This window comes from Erythranthe guttata, chromosome 14 (genome assembly GCF_056151865.1).
Source record: "Erythranthe guttata isolate IM_541 chromosome 14, IM_541, whole genome shotgun sequence".
Classification (NCBI taxonomy): Eukaryota; Viridiplantae; Streptophyta; class Magnoliopsida; order Lamiales; family Phrymaceae; genus Erythranthe; species Erythranthe guttata.
In genome coordinates, this window is record NC_142546.1 from 21,744,275 (window position 1) to 21,762,211 (window position 17,937).

The window sequence follows — 17,937 nt, forward strand, 5'->3', positions numbered from 1 at the left end:
TTGTCTTCATTGTTGTTTGCTCTTCTTTTTCTTTGAAAACCCTTTTTGGAAACCCCATTCTCAATTCATATTTTTCTTACTTTTGAGTGTTTCAATATATATATAGAAGGCTGAATTGGTTAATTAATTGCAATATTGGTATTTTATTTTCTAATTCCCTAACTAACTTTTTTGTGATCTTCACTAGTGCACATAATTCATGTATATATTTCAAACAATGTAACGTATATATGTTATATAATTAGCATAATCAACCTTATAATAACATAATAACTTTATTTTTAGATATTAATAAATGCATGTATGTACGTACGTATAATTAACTATAACTATCTAGGGTTCATGGTTAAAAGATAAACTTGTATACAAGGCGAATTAGTCCAAGCATTGGAATGCAGCCTCAAAATCTGCCTCGCTTTCTTCTTCAAATAAACGGCGCAATCCGCCTGAAGCACCATGCACATCTTCGACACCGCCCCCACCCTCAGCATCTCCGCCACCACCTCCCTCGTCGCCGAGAATCTCGCTATCGACTCAAACACGTACATCGCCCTGTCATCCACCTCCGCAGATACCCTCAGCAGCCTCTTTGTCGCCACCGCAACGCCGCCCGCGTGCCTCAGAAACTCCTGCCTCCCGTCTGCACACGAGCACAGCTCCGCCAGCAGGCAGAACACCAGCTCACTAATTCTCTTCTCCTCCGCCGTACCGCCGCCGCCAATTTCAACCTCCACCGCCGCAAAAACTCCGCCTGCTTCCACTATCCTCGTCCTGTTTCTCCCCGACGTACACGTATGTATCAAAACATGCAGCGCGGCTTTGATCACGTCAACTTGCAAACAATTCCGTCGCAAAAATTTCACAATTTCTTGGAAGAAATCGAGCTCCAAATTAGCAACCAAATTTGAGCTAGCAATTTCCATCACATTTTTCAAGACCATAAGCGCGTGGGTTTTCGCTGAATTCACGACATCGGCGCTTCTCAAAACCCACAGTACGGATCCGACGAAATCTAGGTTGTCTTCAACAAGATTCTTGTTTTCGTCATTGTTTCTCCACGTAAGCTGGAGAATCCTGAATGCTTCTTCAACACTCTCATAATTAATATTAATATTATTATAATCATCTCGTGATCTGAAGCATCTCAGAATGTACAGAATCATGGCTTTCGCAACGCCGGCCTCCGCCATGCATTCCCGGTTCTTCACACTTTCTCCGGCGAGTTCGTCCAATTTCTTCAGAGAAGTCAACACATTCCGATTTACATCTCGTAAGAGTTTGATGACTGATGCCCGGTGAAGTGGTGATTTCGGGGTAGGGATTCGATCGACGCCGTTGTTAGCGTTGGCTACGCACCAAGCCTGGATCAGCCGCCGGAGCATGTGGTTCGGGGTCAACTCCGAGCCAGGAGTCAACGGCTGCTTCGTGACAGGACAGTACACCACGGCGGAGGAGGAGGAGGAGGAAATCCATTGCTGGATGGTGTCACGGTCGTAGGTGATGCCGGTGGCGGTGGTGACGGGGTCTTTCATTATTTGGAGTGATATGGGGCAGACAAAGTATTGAGGGATTTCAATTTCATCCATTTTTTGAAAAAAAATATTATATTGTGTGACAAATGCTAATTTAATTTGCGAGACAATTATTTATAGGAAAAATGCAACTCCGTAGTCGTAGTCCGAGAGTAGGGATGACTATTTAACCCGTTCTACTGGGTACCTGACCCGCTCCGTCAGCTTATTGGGCGGATACGGGGTTTTGAAAATTTCTCTACCGCCCCTGTTTATATAATTTTTTATTTTATAAAATACCAATTTTTAGATATATTTTAATTAAATATATTATAAATTTAAAAAAATATAATTTTTTTTACGGGTCTAATAAAATCAAACTCGGAATGATTACGGAGATATATGAGTGGAATTTTTTGCTAGCGGGGCGGATGCATATTTTCAAACCCGACCTTTACCCGCCCGATGGCCATCCCTATCGGAGAGGAGTGAAGATTGGTCTTCTAAGACGAAAATAGTAAGAGAAAGCGGCTAATTTGTTTGAATGGGAATTGTATAGAAAAGGAAAGTCAACCAAACGGAAAATTCTAGTAGTTTATTTATTTATTTTCTTCTTTTCCTTTTAGGTCTTACAATGTATCTTAAACTAATGAAATTTTAGTTGGGCCAATTGCTTGTTTTACCAGTCGTACATTTTTTTCCCATGCAAAAAAATGGTCAACCCACTCCTAGAGCAAAAACTCATATGGGCTTTTGACTTTCCGGATAGGACAGGTGGCAGGCACAGATTGGTGAAGCTCAACTCATTATATCATCCATCACTATTAAATGGTACCTTGCCAAAATGTAGTTATGGAAAACTAGTGTCCTTCACTCCGCACTAAATCGACCGAATTGAACCGAACTGAACCGAACCAAAAATTCCATCACAATTTTCTCACACAAAATCTCCTTCAACACAGAAATGTTTTAAGAATTCATTTCATAATCTGCTGTAAATGTTAACAAAATGTACAACGCACCTCTCACTAGCTTATAGGCCAATCAATGTAGTTTTATTATAAAAAAAAGAAAAAAAAATTACATGCAAAGTTTTTCTACTTGGATATTTTTTTATCTTGATTATCAGAATCATCATCACCCCAAGCATCATCCCTCAAATTTTGTCTCGAAACAATCCGATTTTTCCTGGCTTCTTCTTGTTTCCTCAGTTCTGATGCTCCAAAACTTGATGAAGGCAATTTTATTCCCATCGAGTTTGCAATCAATCTTTTTGCAGCTCTCGCTGATGTCTGAGGCCTTTGACGAGGTGGCTCCAATTCTGTTAATATTCACAAATTTATATACCAATTCATCAAACGCCACAAGAAAATCGAGAATCAATAAACAAGAAAATCAAGAATCAATAAACGCTCTCTCTATAATTCACTCGATTCGCAGGTTTTTGGAATATTTAAAAACAGAATCTGGAGGGAAAAAAAAAGTTGCTACAAAATTCTCAGTTGTGTTGGCAATATGTATCATAGTTTCGGGAAATAGAGACGAGAAATTTCATATCTTACCCTTGGGTGGAATTGAGTCCAAAAGTTCGTCGTCCTCAGTAAGTACACGAACTGTATATGGCCATTGGATGGAGTTACTTGCCTCGAGAGCTATATCAAGAAATGGAAAATTTTTAACTCGACTAATAGTGTACTACATACTTCTTCTGAAACTTAATCTTAGAAAGTCGAGTATTGTAGCACTAATACAAGTAAATTACAAAAAAACAGAGCAAGCTACTCCATATATACTATTTGATCCAAGAAAAAAAAGGAAGCATTAATTAGGTAAGAAAATGTCATTACCAATAGACGGAGTTCTAAACACTGCAAGCGAAGTTGTATCGTTCAACCAACGAATCACAAAAGTATCTTTGAATTTCTTCAGCAACTTCTCTAGGGCAAGTGTATTAGTGCTCAGTGGCATGTCCGCAATAACAAGAACGTGGTGCGTACCGTATATTACTGAAATCACAAATACAGTAAACTCTGTCATTAAATATATTGGATTAGCATAGAATAAACCCGTAAAATATTTGCACATACTAAATTACCAACAAAAGATAAAGATACCCTTCTTTTCATTCAATATCAATTTTAATGTGTTATAAAAGAGTTTGAACGCTCAAATGATGCTTAAAGACGTACATTTTCTTTTTACCGTTTCTTCAGTTTGATCTATAGAATTATCTTCTTCAGAGTTGTCATCATCAATAAGAGGTTTATGGGACTGGCTGTTGTCACTGTATCGACCATGTTTCTTGTAAGCGAATGTTCCCCTTCCTCGTCTTTTGATGCTTTGACTTTGGCTTTGACTTTGACTTTGGCTTTGACTTTCTTGGTCTTCCAGAGAGAGTTTCGATACACATGGCAAAGATTGTGGGGAAAGTAATTCCTCTGGAGCACGATCTGCCATAGCTTCCCAGTCTGTAAATTAGCACAACATTAGATCTAATTTCAACCGTGATATAAATAGTGGGAAAACTTACATTAGAGAGAGACAGAGAGATACAAACTATAGCACGGCATTTGAACTGCTCAAATATATGGACATTCATCATACATCTTTAGCATCAAGAAAACCAATATATGGACATTCAGACAGCACTTTCCCAAATTTACGCAAGTTAAACACTATTCGCCTAATTTTCTTTATCATTTTACACACCAATACGAACTCATGGGTTGACAAAACTCTATTAGAAGCAAAGACAGAGAAAGGGTTTTATATCCAAGGGGCAGGGGAAATTTGAATTTTAGAAAATCCATGTTAAATACCAAGAAAAGAAACGACGTAACGGTACATTCGGATGAAAACATTTGGGGGAATGCTTTTAAATGACTATAAATAAAACTGGATTATGAATCTACCACTAGAACTCAAAGGATAATTTGAGAATGAGAAGGATTTTGGAATTCTTGTTAATGGGTTCATCTAAACTAATGAGCACTAAGGAGAAATATGAATTTCCAAATGAATTACACAATCATTTGTATTTGTCTTTGCAATTAAACTTACAAACTTACCATATTACATCATAACGTTTTATTGAAATTTTACGTAAATTTAACGCAAGCCAAGGAGGAAACCGTTCAAAGCTAGTGCGTATGAATATGTAATACGAACTACAAGATTAAAAACAAATACAATAAAAAGATCTAAAATGGAATTTGCTAGATAGATAATCAACAAACTCAAATTTAAAAACCTGAAAAATTCAAATAGTTTTTTTTTTTTTTTCCGATACGCCCCAAAACATCAACCAACCACAAAGGGACACTCGCTCTCAGCAGAATCTAATCAGAGTAGGGAAAATATGTACAGATAAAATACGAACCAAATAAAACGAACACCTTCTATATACTATTTTTTCAAGGAGGAATCAAACAAGATTAACTCGAACTAGCAAGCAGATATTTCATATATCAAATAAATCGAGACTAACTTTCGTAAATTATCATCGGTAAACAAAAAAAAAAGTAAATATTAAATGAAGCTATATACCGTCATCTGGACAGCTCTCATGTGTGAAGCCATCACTGTTCAAACCGCCTTCTGAACAAATACAAGTAACAATTTAGTTCTTGAGATAAAAGAATGGATGTTTTTTAATAAGGAAATAAAAAAAATATGATAATTAAAAAAAAAAAGTTGGAGAAGAAAAAATAAACCATGCGCTGCAATTCCACCGGCAGTAGTATCTTCCTTCTTTGGAATCGGAGCGTCGGCGAATTCATCGGAAACCGATTCGTTTTCCATCTGTAAACCCAAGATTCAACCAGAGTTAAGCGACGCCCAATTAATCACAACACTAAATCGCAGGAAGAAAAAAATTGATTTATGCTCGTATTTGAATTTCATTTACCTCAAATTACAACCAGTAAATGTAAGCTCGACAACCCCAAATTGAAGGTTTGAAACCCTACAGCAACAGATATATGAAGTAATCCCTAAATCAGGTGAAATGAAGTAATCCCCAAATTCTGGGGTGTTTTTTCGAATTAGGGATTATGAATTATGATTTATGGATCATTCGCATCCTTTTATACTTTTTCTTTTTGGCAGTTCTGGTTTCCCTCTTTCAATTGTATTTCACTCGTTTATAAATAAATTTACTCAATAAATAAATAAATTTATATTTTTGTTATTGTTATTGTTTTTTTTTTTTTAATGCTATTGGATCTTAATTGTCTCATAATTCATAAATTTTAAATGTTCAAGGCTGGGATTTCTAAATTTCATGGAGGAAATAATGATTAACATAATTTTGTTGAATTTCATTTTAATTTTTACTTTTATATTATTAGTATTATTATTATTATTAATAATAATTTCATTTGTGATCTGATAGTGATAGCTTTCATTTTCTCAGAATATTGAGCTAGATTACAATTTAGGCATGCTTTTAATATGGGAGGAATGTTACTATGGACCGGCGTCGGCATCGTTTTCAACGCAACCCGGTATTTCCGTAATTTGTAATCCCGAATTTGCTTTTCAAGATTACGATAATATTGCTTCTTCCGTTACGACCGAAGCTCTTCATATACTGCCCGTTTTCTTCCAGTTCGAGACAATGTGCATTTGCTTGCGAACAAAATGATGAATGACAACAATTATGTTAACATCGTCGGAGAAGGGTAAGCAATTTAATCAAGCCTAATAATTTTGTCGCGTTTACTTTGAAATTTTTCGCTTAAATGTAATTTAATTTTTTTTTCTTTTTCCGATTTTACTTTTATCAGATCGGTCGGAGATGCTGCATTTACGGGAAACCATCAATGGATGCAATCCGAGAACTGTTATAGAGAAGCCGATCCACCAGAGGTACATTAATTTCTTTAAAAGAGTAAAGTTGCCATTAAAAACGATGCTCGTTTTCGGTATTTTTTAATTGCAATAACATTAAATCGATCCCTTTGTTTATTTTGTTAAATGCCGGTTTCGCCTCGAAAAATTATGAAAAAAATGTGATTCTTTTCGGAACTTCTAATATTCTGCAGGTAAAAAGATTGAATTTTTAATTTTTTTTTTTTTTTTTTATAATTTATGTGATCAACATTTTCTTGTTTACCGAACGCTTACATTTTGCACTCGATCAGACGGTTACGGTTATTCCCGTTCCTCATCATGGTGAAGTTCAATTCGGTTCATCTTCGACCGTAAGTTGTTTTTTATTTCATTATTCGTGTAGAAATTTAGCATTTTTTGCTGATAGTTGTTATTATTTACTGTCCTAGATTGAGGAGAACCCCGGTTTCGTGAACGATGTAGTGCCGTTAGTACTTCCGGTAGGGTATTTAGCAAAAAAACCCGATCCAATATGCCCTGTATATTCTACTCCCGAGGAGTTGCCCTCGTCTTTCGTACCGAACATTTTTAACTATGTGGAAAGCAGTTCGTATACTTTGAGCCATGTCGGTCAACTCGATTTGACTTCCAAGTACTCGACTTCTTCAAGTGGGCTCAAAGATTTGAATTCGTGTAAAACGGAGACTTCTTTCTCCGATTCTTTTAATCACATAAACAATATGTCCGCGGATATCGAGTTTGAGCATGTGAAAAATGGTGAATTTATCCCCGGTTTTGTTGAAGAAGACGGCATAAAGAAGACATTTGAAGGTCGGAATAATAATCCGGTAAATTATAACATTATTAATTATGACGATGCTGATTTATACGACATATTGAATAGTTGCTCGAATATTCTTTCGAGCAATGCGTCAGCTACGAACACTCGTAACTTGGATAAGAAGAATAACTCTCCATCTACACAAATAATTTCATGCCCACTAGAAAACTCGAATATGGGCATTGCGCAATATACGGCTAATGCGGGGTGGTCGAAGAACGGTCCTTGTAACGAAGATTCCGGAATCTTCTCTCGGAATAGCTCCATTTACGACTCGCAGGTCGAAAAGGGCAGTAACTTGAAACAAAATTACGGTTCTGCCACTGGGTATTCGGATAAATCACATGAAACAAACGAAGCAAAGCGAAAGAGGCTTAAACCGGGTGAAAATCCGAGGCCTAGGCCGAAAGACCGTCAAATGATCCAAGACCGTGTGAAGGAGTTGAGGGAGATTGTGCCAAACGGCGAGAAGGTGATTCGACAGTTATATATTTATATATTCTTTTTTTTTTTTAATTTATTTTCTTGATTTTGTCGAAAAAGGGTTATTCAGTACTCTGTTGTTCCGGTTAACAGTATAGCATCGATGCTCTGCTGGAACGAACAATCAAACATATGCTTTTCTTGCAAAGCGTTGCGACGCATGCAGACAAGCTTACGAAAGACAATATTGGAGGAGCAACATGCGCGTACGAAGTAGGATCGCAATCTACGGTCTGCCCTATTGTAGTCGAGGATCTTAATCAGCCTCGTCAAATGCTAATCGAGGTTATTTCGTTTAAACATTATTAAATGCTCATACACATTTTTAAATATATATATATTTTTTTTTAAATTTTGTCGAATTACGGCAGATGCTCTGTGAAGAAAGGGGAATATTTTTAGAAATAGCTGACATAATTAGAGGACTGGGGTTAACCATTTTAAGGGGCCTCATGGAAACTCGAGACGACAAGATTTGGGCACACTTTATCGTCGAGGTGATTTTTTTTTTACGAGCGAGTATTTCGGGTGTTTTTTAGTTATTATTGTAATAATCGCTGAATTTAGGTGTTGATCGGATTTGTTATATATAACAGGCTAATCGGAACATGACAAGGATCGAAATGTTTCTCTCACTAGTTCACTTATTCGAAAACGGTGTTCCAAAACCGAATAACGTTAACAACGAGAGCATTGCTGTTGGATTGTCGTAATTCATCGTCTATCTTAATCACTTTGCTGTAACTTTTGTATCTAAATTGGTGGGAGAAAAGTGGATTAGGGAAATAGTTCAACATGTTTTAGAGAGAGAGAGAGAGAGAGAGAGAGAGAGAGAGAGAGAGAGAGAGAGAGAGAGAGAGGTTTCTTGATTTACTAAGAGTAGTTTCTTGATGTACTAATGTATAGTTAAGGATGGGGGTTATCATAATTAGGACAAATGGTTGTACATTTCACAATTCTTTTTTATTTATGTCAGATTTATGGGTTTTTCTGTCTTTAAATTATAATAATAATCTTTTTAATCCCCTTAAATCTTGTTTTTATTGCAATTATGAAGCACTAATTAAGATAAATTAATGGAAATTGAGGTGCATCAACATCAAACACCACTTAGTCTGCTTATGTGTACTCACCTAACTAATCATAGTGGAGAAAATGGATTCTTTTGCATTTTAATCTTTTTGCCCTAATGAATGCAAACATGAAGTATTTTCTTATCAAGATTAAGCACGAAAATCCCGTTTTTTTATTTCGCTAATTGCCGCTCGATTTCGTTGTCGTGGGATTCTATGCTGCATTTCGACTTTAAAAAGGTGGTGAAAGATTTGCACGAAATCGACAGCCTGAAAACAATATTACGTCGAACGGCAAGATTCGATTGCCTGAAAATTTGAACTTGAGGTGCAGATTAATGCCCCCCCCCCACACACACACACAAATATATATACATTATATATATGTATTGTGCATTGTAAGAGAATTTGCAGAATTAGGTTGAGCATTGGGTGAGGAGAATTTGTAGGCATCTATGTTGTTTTAATTGCAACAAAATTGAAATTCTATTTCAAGGGTTGTAACACAACTAACTCTTGGAAGAGAAAGTGGGAAAAAAACCCTTTGTTTCAAAGAACATATTCAATGCCAAGAAAGCAAAGATATATATACACATACATACATACATACAACTTGCACATATAACATGTAAGAAATCACAAAAAAAAAAAAAAAATTGCACGTTCGAGTTTGTGCTTTTCGATATCAACAACTTTGGACATGCAGGCATGTAATGCTGATATTTGGACAATATGGTAATATATTCTCTTTCAAGGGTTCAAACACATTTCTCAGTCAATTATATATATATTTTTTATTTTTATAATTTTTTTAATTACGATGAACAAATTCAACACCGGTGAAGCAGATTGTTCCATCGATCGATCAAAACTAAAAGCATGTGTAAAATAGATAATCATGTCTGGGACAAGAATCTTTGTTCACCCCTTTTCCCTATTCGGTGTACATTTAGTACGTACACGTATAAATTATATAATACAGTCGCTTATTTCGTATTTTTTCCGCTAAAAACAAGAACTTATCTTGAAAAAAGGTAGACGATCATACGACACTCCGATCCAATGCACACTGTAATAATATTCATGGAATACAGTAGAGATTTCGACTACTACGCAGCTATGCGTAACAGTTCATAAAACCACTTGACGCTATATCGACCAAACCAATCTACCATTCTTGGTAAAAAAAAAATTAAAAAAAAATTAAAAAAAATAAAAAGAGGAAAAAGTGTAGCTTTATTATTACAGTGAAAGTAATGGCAAGGTGAAATGACCTTTTTGACCTTTAGATTGGCCATGTTTGCTCAATTTGGTTGTGGATAATAGATGAACCATCCAAAGTTAGTACCCCACTTAAAATGCATCCTTCTATTTCAACCCCTTCTTTATTTGTACTTGTTTCGAAAAGGGCACCAAATATTTTTTACACGAGAAGAAAAATGGAACATATTCTTTTTATTTCTTATTTAAATTTTTATATATTTTTTCGTCCATTTTCTCTCCTTATATAAGTCACTGCAAAAACGAACTCGCACTCCAAACCACATTTCATGTTATTATAAGAATATAGTTAATAGCATAAATATCTTTTATTCGACAATGCAAATCGAGTCCGAAAACCTCGATAAAAAAGTGGGCTTTTTCCCGAGTGGATGGCTGTGGATTAAAGGGCTTATAGAAAAGTTACTCGCCAAACTTCGAGAAATCGCTAAGCAAATCGAAAAGACAGCGAAAGACGACCCGAGAAGATTGATCCACTCGTTGAAAGTCGGAGTTGCACTAACATTAGTCTCGTTGTTTTATTACTGTCAGCCTTTGTACCGCAGCTTTGGTGTTTCTTCAATGTGGGCTGTCATGACTGTGGTCGTTGTCTTCGAATTCTCCGTCGGTAATTATTCAATCCCATCCAAACGAGGCCTTATATTATTTGCACGCATTTTTTTTTTTTTATTAAATTTTTTTTTTTCCGAAAAGGCGCAACACTCGGAAAAGGGCTAAACAGAGGAATGGCAACTTTGGTAGCCGGTGGACTCGGCATTGGAGCTCACTACTTAGCTATGGTGGCCGGAAAAACATGTGAGCCGATTCTGATTGGAGTGTTTGTCTTCCTGCAAGGTACAATTACTTTTTTAATTAAATTAATTTCTTAGGATTAAATTATTTATTAGTCATATGATGTATTTAACTATTTATTAATGTTGTGTTGTTATTGCGCGCAGCGGTGGCGTCGACGTTTATACGGTTCTTTCCGAAAGTGAAGGCTAGATACGACTACGGGATGTTGATATTCATACTGACGTTTTGTCTAGTGGCTATATCCGGTTTGAGGAGTGATGAAATAATCGAGATTGCTCGGAAAAGGGTGTTGACCATACTCGTCGGTGCGTTGACTTGCGTCGTTGTTTCGGTTTTCGTTTACCCTGTGTGGGCTGGTGAAGATCTTCACTTACTTGTTGCTCAACATTTAGACAAACTTGGTCATTTCTTAGAAGGTATGCACACAAACACACACACACACACACACACACATATATATATAATTGATCAAATGTTTATATGACAGGTTTTGGAGAGAGGTGTTTAAGAACAATTGAGGAGTCAGATAATCTAGTTGGATTGAACACTGTTCTTGATTCCAAAAGCAGAGAAGAAATCTTGGTTGGTGGAAATATATTATTTTATATATATTATATATGTATATATATAAATAATTATTTTGAGTATTGGCAGGCAAATTTTGCAAGATGGGAACCAGGGCATGGAAAATTCATGTACAGGCATCCCTGGAAACAGTATTTGAAGATTGCGAGTTTGACCAGGCAGTGTGCCTCTCGAGTTGACTCACTCAACGCCTACCTAAATTCTAAATCTCATGTATGTATATTTGCATCCTATTTTATATTATACTGAGAAATACAGTTTTCATCCTTCAAATTTGCACCAATTTTATATTTGGTACCCTCATGTTCACGACGGAAAACACATTTACTTCCTCATGTTTGAAAAATTCAAGAATTTCAATCAACTCTGTCAATTTTCGGTTAGTACAAACGGAATCTTTCAGTAAATTAACGGAAATGACAAAAAATGTTAAATTATTGAAACATGAGGGACTAAATGTATTTTTCATGAATATCGAAGACCAAATATGAAATTGGTACAAACTTGAAGGATGAAACCTGGAACTTTCTCATTTATTTTATATATATATATATATATATATATATATATATATATATATATATATATATATATATATATATATATTATATTTATTAAATGAAAAATTTGTGAAGGCACCGAAAGAAATCCAGGGAATAATAGCAAGCATGAGTAGAGAATCAGGGAAAGCACTGAGAGAACTGTCATTGGCAGTTGAAACGATGACCAGGCCGTCACCCTATCCAAACTGCCACGTGTCAAGCCTAAAATCCGCGTCGAAGAACCTGAATTCGTTACTAAAGTCGGAATTGTGGGGGGAACACGCGAATCTTCTCCAGGTAATACCGGTCGCTGCGGTTGCTTCCCTGCTCGACGATACAGTTACTAGCGTCGAAAAGATTGCTGACGCAATTGATGAGCTCAGCTCCCTCGCCAATTTCGGAAATGGAAACGACGTCGTTACACTTGTTGGAATTGTAATTGATGGAAGTGATCAAGTTAAGAAAGGACAATCCTCTGATCTGCAGGCGGGTTAGAACAATTGTCGGCGTACATATGTTGTAATAAAATATTGGATTTTGATTTTTTTTTCTTCATATTTTATGAATTACGATAAGATTTCTCTAATTCCTTAATGGCGGAATTTAGAGAATTTATTTATTTAGATTTTTTGCGGTTGATGTTCCATTTCGTAGAGATCTATGGGGAATATTTGACGTCCCATAAATCAATGACCCCTATAATAGGTGTCTAAATCGGAATGGAATTTTCGAATTCAGTTGATTCAACTCCGAAAAAAATTCGAATATGGAAACCTTTTTTTTCGTTCTGATTTTCAAAATTTCAACTTTCGATTTTTCGATTTTTTTTTATGGAATCGAAATTATATATAAAAATTATCGAAAATTCCGGTTTTAGTTCTGAATATTTCTACGGTTTTTCGGTATGTAAATTGTAAAGTAATTTTGCGATATATTTTGTAATTTCATACTATAATTTGTGATATATTATATGAAAAATAGAAATACACGGACCAAGTAAATTAAAATTCTATAAAAAAATAGTTTTGTTACATTTTTTGTAAGAAAAACGCTTTGTGTTGCATTTTGTTATTCCCACAGGTGGTTTTATTGGCATTTCGTTGAACTCACTTTTCCAAAGTTCCGTCACTTCCTAGGCATTTTAAAGTTAGAATGAACTTTTGAATTCCGATTTTTTTTTAAAGAAAGTTGGAACCCATTTCTAACTGTCGAAAAAAATTAAAAAATTCTCACAAAAACTATTTCGGATTCGTTCCGTTCGATTTCACCCTACGTCCCTACCCCTATTAGAGGAAAATCATAATGTTGAAATTTGTGACAGTATAACATATTAAGAAATTTGATTTGCTCCCTCTGCTTATTGCGTTCACTCCACATTTATTTATTTATTTATTTATGGTAAACAAAAATTAAATATCTGATACGGACTAAATTGTCGTCGGGGGTTTTCCTAATCAATTATTGGGCCGTGGACTGAGTTTTCACTTGTATTTGGCCCAAAGCCATATCAAGCCCAAGAAGGTGAGTTATGGCAAATTTGCTTCTCTCTTGCCCATCAAGTATCCTCAACTATAAATAGGGTGTTACTCTCAACTTATTACTCCTATCCTCTTTCTTACATACCATACTCGATTATCTCTCGATAAACACTGACTTGATCGTCGGAGCTTCTACGCCGGGAAACCCCTCCCGGTGTTGCAGGTACTCCTCCGGCGGAATTTCCGGCAAGCTATCATCAAAATATCGCCCAAGGAAGACAGGTCATCGTCTCAACTATTTTGGAGCAAATCAAGTGGCGCCGTCTGTGGGAAATAGATCTCGAGCTAAGACGTGAGATGATTTGAATTTTTGGATCTTCTCCATGAGGTTGGAGATAATGAGCTGCAGGATCGAGGAAGAACGGTTCACTGTATTTCTTGGGGAGTTTTTTAACGGGAAACCAAGAAAGGGGCTCAAATCTTGTGCTTGGAATCCTTTTATTTGGGGGCATTGGATTGGTTTGATTTTGGGTTAAATTGTACTCTGTTGCATAAACTTGTTTGCCCAGATCTCGGGATTTACCAAATGATGACATCATTGAATTAGATGAACAAGTCTTTACACTGATTCAACAAAATCCCGTTTGAGTTAAAATGGGAGCTTCGAATTCACGATTAGAAGAAGACAAAGGGCTGCTCCTGTGTCGCGCAAGGAAGAAATTCATCAAACGAGCACTTAACGGCAGATTGCTCTCTCGCAGGCCGCAGCAGCTCATATCGCATACAAAGAGGAACTCAAAACTATCGGATCCTCTTTAAGGAGATCGGTCGAAACCGATTCCCATGTCGAGTCTTTCGTGTATCCCCCGAGAAGTCAAACCCCCACCGAGCCTCATACTTTGACCGAGAAGTCGACCCTATCTTCCTCGTCTCGTTCTCTATCGCACAATGTGGACGCAACTTCAAACACATCACCATCTCCTTCGACACCTGTATCGGCCACTCAGTACCAATCCCGTTACATGAAATTTGAGGGTTCGTTTTCGAGGAAAGTCGAAGAGAAACCCTCCGTGCCTATCGTTGTATCTGTTTCTTCGGTACCCCCGCCGAGTACTACCCCTCGTTTCTCCACCGAAGCGCCGGACGAATCGCCTTCCGAAACACCGGGGCCCGCAGAAGCTGCTCCGCCACCGTGGGATTATTTCGGTCTTTTTCATCCTATTGATAATCAAGAAGTGAGGGGATTCGATCTGGGCTCGGAGAAATCCGATCATACCGCGGAGAATGAACGAGTCACCGAGATCGAAGATGTAGTAGAGGATAAATTCTCCTCGGACGAATCGGAGGATGAATTCGGCGACGAGCCATCCCCAGCAACACTCGTTCGGAGTTTTAAAAATGTTGTCAACGGTGATTCGTCCGAAATCAAGCCTTTGAGTTTTGAAAATTCGAGCAACAAATCGCCTGCCAAGCCATCGAAAAATGTAGTATTTAAAAAAAAAAAAAAAAAAAAGTTTGAGAACGGGAAGGAGAATAAGTCGCCTGAATTGTCTCCACTAAGGGCTATTTCTTCGAGGTTTATGCATTTGAATGATGTGAAGATAACTCCGATGGAAGAAACTCAAGTTGAAGATACGGTTGCACCTAAGGACTTCTTTTCGAGCATGAGAGAGATTGAGCAGCTCTTTGTTAAAGCTTCTGATTCGGGAAAAGAAGTCCCGCGTATGCTCGAAGCTAATAAATTTCATTTCCGCCCTGTTTTTCCAGGAAGAGAACGTGGATCATCGTTGCTAAGATCTTGTTTCTCGTGTGGAGACGATCCAAGTGAGGTTCCACAAGCCGGCTCAAAATTCCGTGAAGTACTTAACTTGGCATCGAACGGCATCTTTTCGTTCTGCTTCGTCTCGGAACCTTGTAGGTGCAAACTCCAACACTGACGATATTGATGATCTTAGAAACAATCTTTTTGACAGCTCGTGTATGGTTTCTGGAAGTCATGCCTCAACCCTAGATAGGCTTTATGCATGGGAAAAGAAGCTTTATGACGAAGTTAAGGCTGGTCAGGTACTGAGAAATAATTTTGATCAGAAGTGCAAACTTCTTCGACAGCAAGGATTGAGGGGAGAGAATGCTCACAAGACCCGTGCTGGAGTTAAAGACCTACATTCAAGAATCGGAGTTGCTATTCACAGAATCGACTCCATCTCAAAAAAAAAAAAAAAAAAAAAAAAAAAAAAAAAAAAAAAAAAAAGAGAAAGCTTAATACCAAGAGCCATGTATCCGAAAGAGCCAACCACAACCGATATTGTATTAGGCTCTCCTTTCTTGATCAATATTCTCGCGAGGCCGAAATCTGTAATCTTTGCGTTGAAATCTGAATCCAAAAGTATGTTACTTGATTTTACGTCTCGATGGATAATCGAAGGCGAGCAGTGGTGGTGCATATAGCATAGCCCATGAGCTGCTCCGATTGCAATCTGCAATCTCTTGGGCCAGTCCAATACCATATGGCGGACAGAACCCGATGAGATGCTGAGCTGTCTCTTTTGTCCGTGGAGCCATCTATCGAGGCTGTGGTTTTCCATATATTTGTAAACAAGAAGCTTTGTATTCTCACCCGAAATGCAGCAGAGAAGTTTCACTATATTGGAATGTCGAATTGTGCCGAGTATAGCAACTTCCAATATGAATTCTTTATCGAGCTTCTGACCGAACTTCACATTGTCCCGTATCTTCTTGACAGCTGCGTATTCGCCGGATCGGTTTGTGGGAACACGCCTCTGGAATGAATTTCAATCCGACAATTGCTGAGCCTGACTGACGGGATATTGGAACAGAGTCCGAGGTTGTTCAAGAAGCTTCTGTTAAAGGCTCCGTTTTCGAATTCACTCGGGATTCTCCCAATGAGCCTATTAGAGGAGAGGTTCAGTGAAGAGTGAAGACAGCCTCAAATTGCCGATTTCCAGTGGAATTTGGCCGGAAAATCCGTTTTTTCGACAAGTCCAAATATAATAGGTCTGGCAACAGACCGAACGAGGCGGGAATTTCGCCGGAAAGTTGATTCCGACTGAGATTCAAAGTCGTCAGAAGCTTCCATGACACTATCATCGATGGGAGGTGGCCGGAAAATCGATTGCCGTCCAGCGAGACAGTGGTTAGCAATGGAGGAGCAGTCGGTTCTTGAGGGATCACACCGCTGAGTAAGTTGTTGCTTGCCCGAAAAACCTTCAGTCCATTCCAAAAAGATACTCCTGTCGGAATAGGACCGAAAATTGGTTGTTTGTCAGCTCGAGTAGCGATAATCGAGATCCTAGTTCATTCGGAAGCTCACCGGAAAATGAATTGTTGCTCAGCATCAACGTGGTTAAATTTGCGGACGTCCATAATCCATCTGGGATTTTGCCCGAAAACTTATTATCGTAGGCCCGTACAACTTCCAAACTGCTGCAATCGCCTAAAGAATGGGGCAATGCTCCTGTAAGCTTGTTTTTAAACACAACCAAACCTATGAAGACTTTATTCGCGCAGAGATATTTTGGTACTTCGCCGGTAAATTGGGTTGAGGAAAAACTTGGAATCTCTCCAGCATCGAGTACCGCCCAAAATCAAGCGGCAATTCGCCCGACAGGTTGTCATTAAAAATCCCAATGTTTACGAGCTTTGGCAATCGACCTAAACTTATCGGTACTTCGCCACTCAGCTGATCGAAATACAAAGTCAACCCTGTGAGATTCGTCAACTTTCCGAAATCATCCGGGATTGCCCCGTTTAAAGTATTATCCGAAAGATCAAGAATCTGCAAATTCAACGCTTTGACTCTTTTAGAAATCGAACCAAAACTTCAGAGATCAGTTGAGCGACGAGATTAAAAATACAAAGGAAGCGTTGCATCAGATGGCAATCAAACTTCAAGACGCAGAAAAAGAGACAAGTCTAGTCGAAAAGCAGAAACTGGAGTTATCTAAAGATAATGGCGATTTGAAAACGGAGAATACTTTCTCGCGCGAAGCAAGTAAGAAACTGGAATTCAATCTGCATGAATCGCAAGGAGAGTATGATAAGAGAAAAATCCGAGAAGAGAATTTACAGTTTGAGCTGCAAAATAAAATAAATAAGAGCAGTGATCTGGGGAATCGAGCCGCATCAGTTTTCGGTGAATTACAACATGCCATGGTGAGTCAGCTGCTTTACGAGCAGAAGTATAACGAGCTCCGCAATGAGTGTCTTTGATATATCGGTCGAAATGAAGGCCTCAAAAGTCAACTTGCTGCATATGGACCCGAGATTGCATCGTTGAAGGAATGTATATCGTCCCTCGAGAACCACACCGATATACACATCAAGTTTCAAAATCCCGAAAACAAGGAATTTCGGGGTGCGATTTTCGGAGTTATCCCCTCGGCGGGATTGTTGAAAACTTACTTTACCCCGGGAGCTATCGTTCACATGGCTCGCACTCCTATGCCAATTCTCCCACAACTCCGAGCCAGATTTCGCCGGATCGAACGTTGTCAT

The 17,937-nt window shown here is 37.9% G+C and overlaps 4 protein-coding genes and 2 pseudogenes across 6 annotated transcripts; 3 read left to right on the forward strand and 3 right to left on the reverse strand.

Annotated features, from left to right (window-relative positions):
* Window positions 1-225: 225 nt before the first annotated feature.
* Window positions 226-1,603, reverse strand: LOC105958689 (E3 ubiquitin-protein ligase PUB24). The gene has a single exon (XM_012982698.2). It carries the CDS (start codon window positions 1,584-1,586, stop codon window positions 330-332), a length of 1,257 nt encoding a protein of 418 aa, XP_012838152.2. The 5' UTR covers window positions 1,587-1,603; the 3' UTR covers window positions 226-329.
* An 840-nt stretch (window positions 1,604-2,443) lies between these two features.
* On the reverse strand, window positions 2,444-5,657 carry LOC105959032 (coiled-coil protein). 2 transcript variants are annotated; one of them, XM_088813140.1, is made up of 7 exons: window positions 5,419-5,657; window positions 5,225-5,312; window positions 5,058-5,108; window positions 3,701-3,979; window positions 3,359-3,517; window positions 3,074-3,163; window positions 2,444-2,832 (listed from the first exon to the last, which is right to left on the reverse strand). In XM_088813140.1, exons 2-7 carry the CDS (start codon window positions 5,310-5,312, stop codon window positions 2,609-2,611), a joined length of 891 nt encoding a protein of 296 aa, XP_088669266.1. In that variant the 5' UTR covers window positions 5,419-5,657; the 3' UTR covers window positions 2,444-2,608. The 2 variants fall into 2 exon arrangements, with proteins under 2 accessions (XP_088669266.1, XP_088669267.1); XM_088813141.1 differs by having other exon boundaries at window positions 5,058-5,105; window positions 5,419-5,570.
* A 218-nt stretch (window positions 5,658-5,875) lies between these two features.
* On the forward strand, window positions 5,876-8,700 carry LOC105958688 (transcription factor LHW). 2 transcript variants are annotated; one of them, XM_012982697.2, is made up of 8 exons: window positions 5,876-6,016; window positions 6,121-6,193; window positions 6,299-6,380; window positions 6,656-6,715; window positions 6,794-7,657; window positions 7,762-7,953; window positions 8,040-8,165; window positions 8,265-8,700. In XM_012982697.2, the coding sequence occupies exons 1-8, from the start codon at window positions 5,953-5,955 to the stop codon at window positions 8,379-8,381; spliced, it is 1,578 nt and encodes a 525-aa protein (XP_012838151.2). In that variant the 5' UTR covers window positions 5,876-5,952; the 3' UTR covers window positions 8,382-8,700. The 2 variants fall into 2 exon arrangements, with proteins under 2 accessions (XP_012838151.2, XP_088669264.1); XM_088813138.1 differs by lacking the exon at window positions 6,656-6,715.
* A 1,540-nt stretch (window positions 8,701-10,240) lies between these two features.
* LOC105958686 (aluminum-activated malate transporter 2) lies at window positions 10,241-12,691 on the forward strand. Its single transcript, XM_088813139.1, has 6 exons — window positions 10,241-10,629; window positions 10,716-10,856; window positions 10,961-11,233; window positions 11,305-11,399; window positions 11,472-11,615; window positions 12,038-12,691. Exons 1-6 carry the CDS (start codon window positions 10,341-10,343, stop codon window positions 12,437-12,439), a joined length of 1,344 nt encoding a protein of 447 aa, XP_088669265.1. The 5' UTR covers window positions 10,241-10,340; the 3' UTR covers window positions 12,440-12,691.
* A 1,241-nt stretch (window positions 12,692-13,932) lies between these two features.
* Window positions 13,933-15,494, forward strand: LOC105975052 (uncharacterized; annotated as a pseudogene).
* A 533-nt stretch (window positions 15,495-16,027) lies between these two features.
* LOC105975072 (uncharacterized) lies at window positions 16,028-17,937 on the reverse strand (annotated as a pseudogene).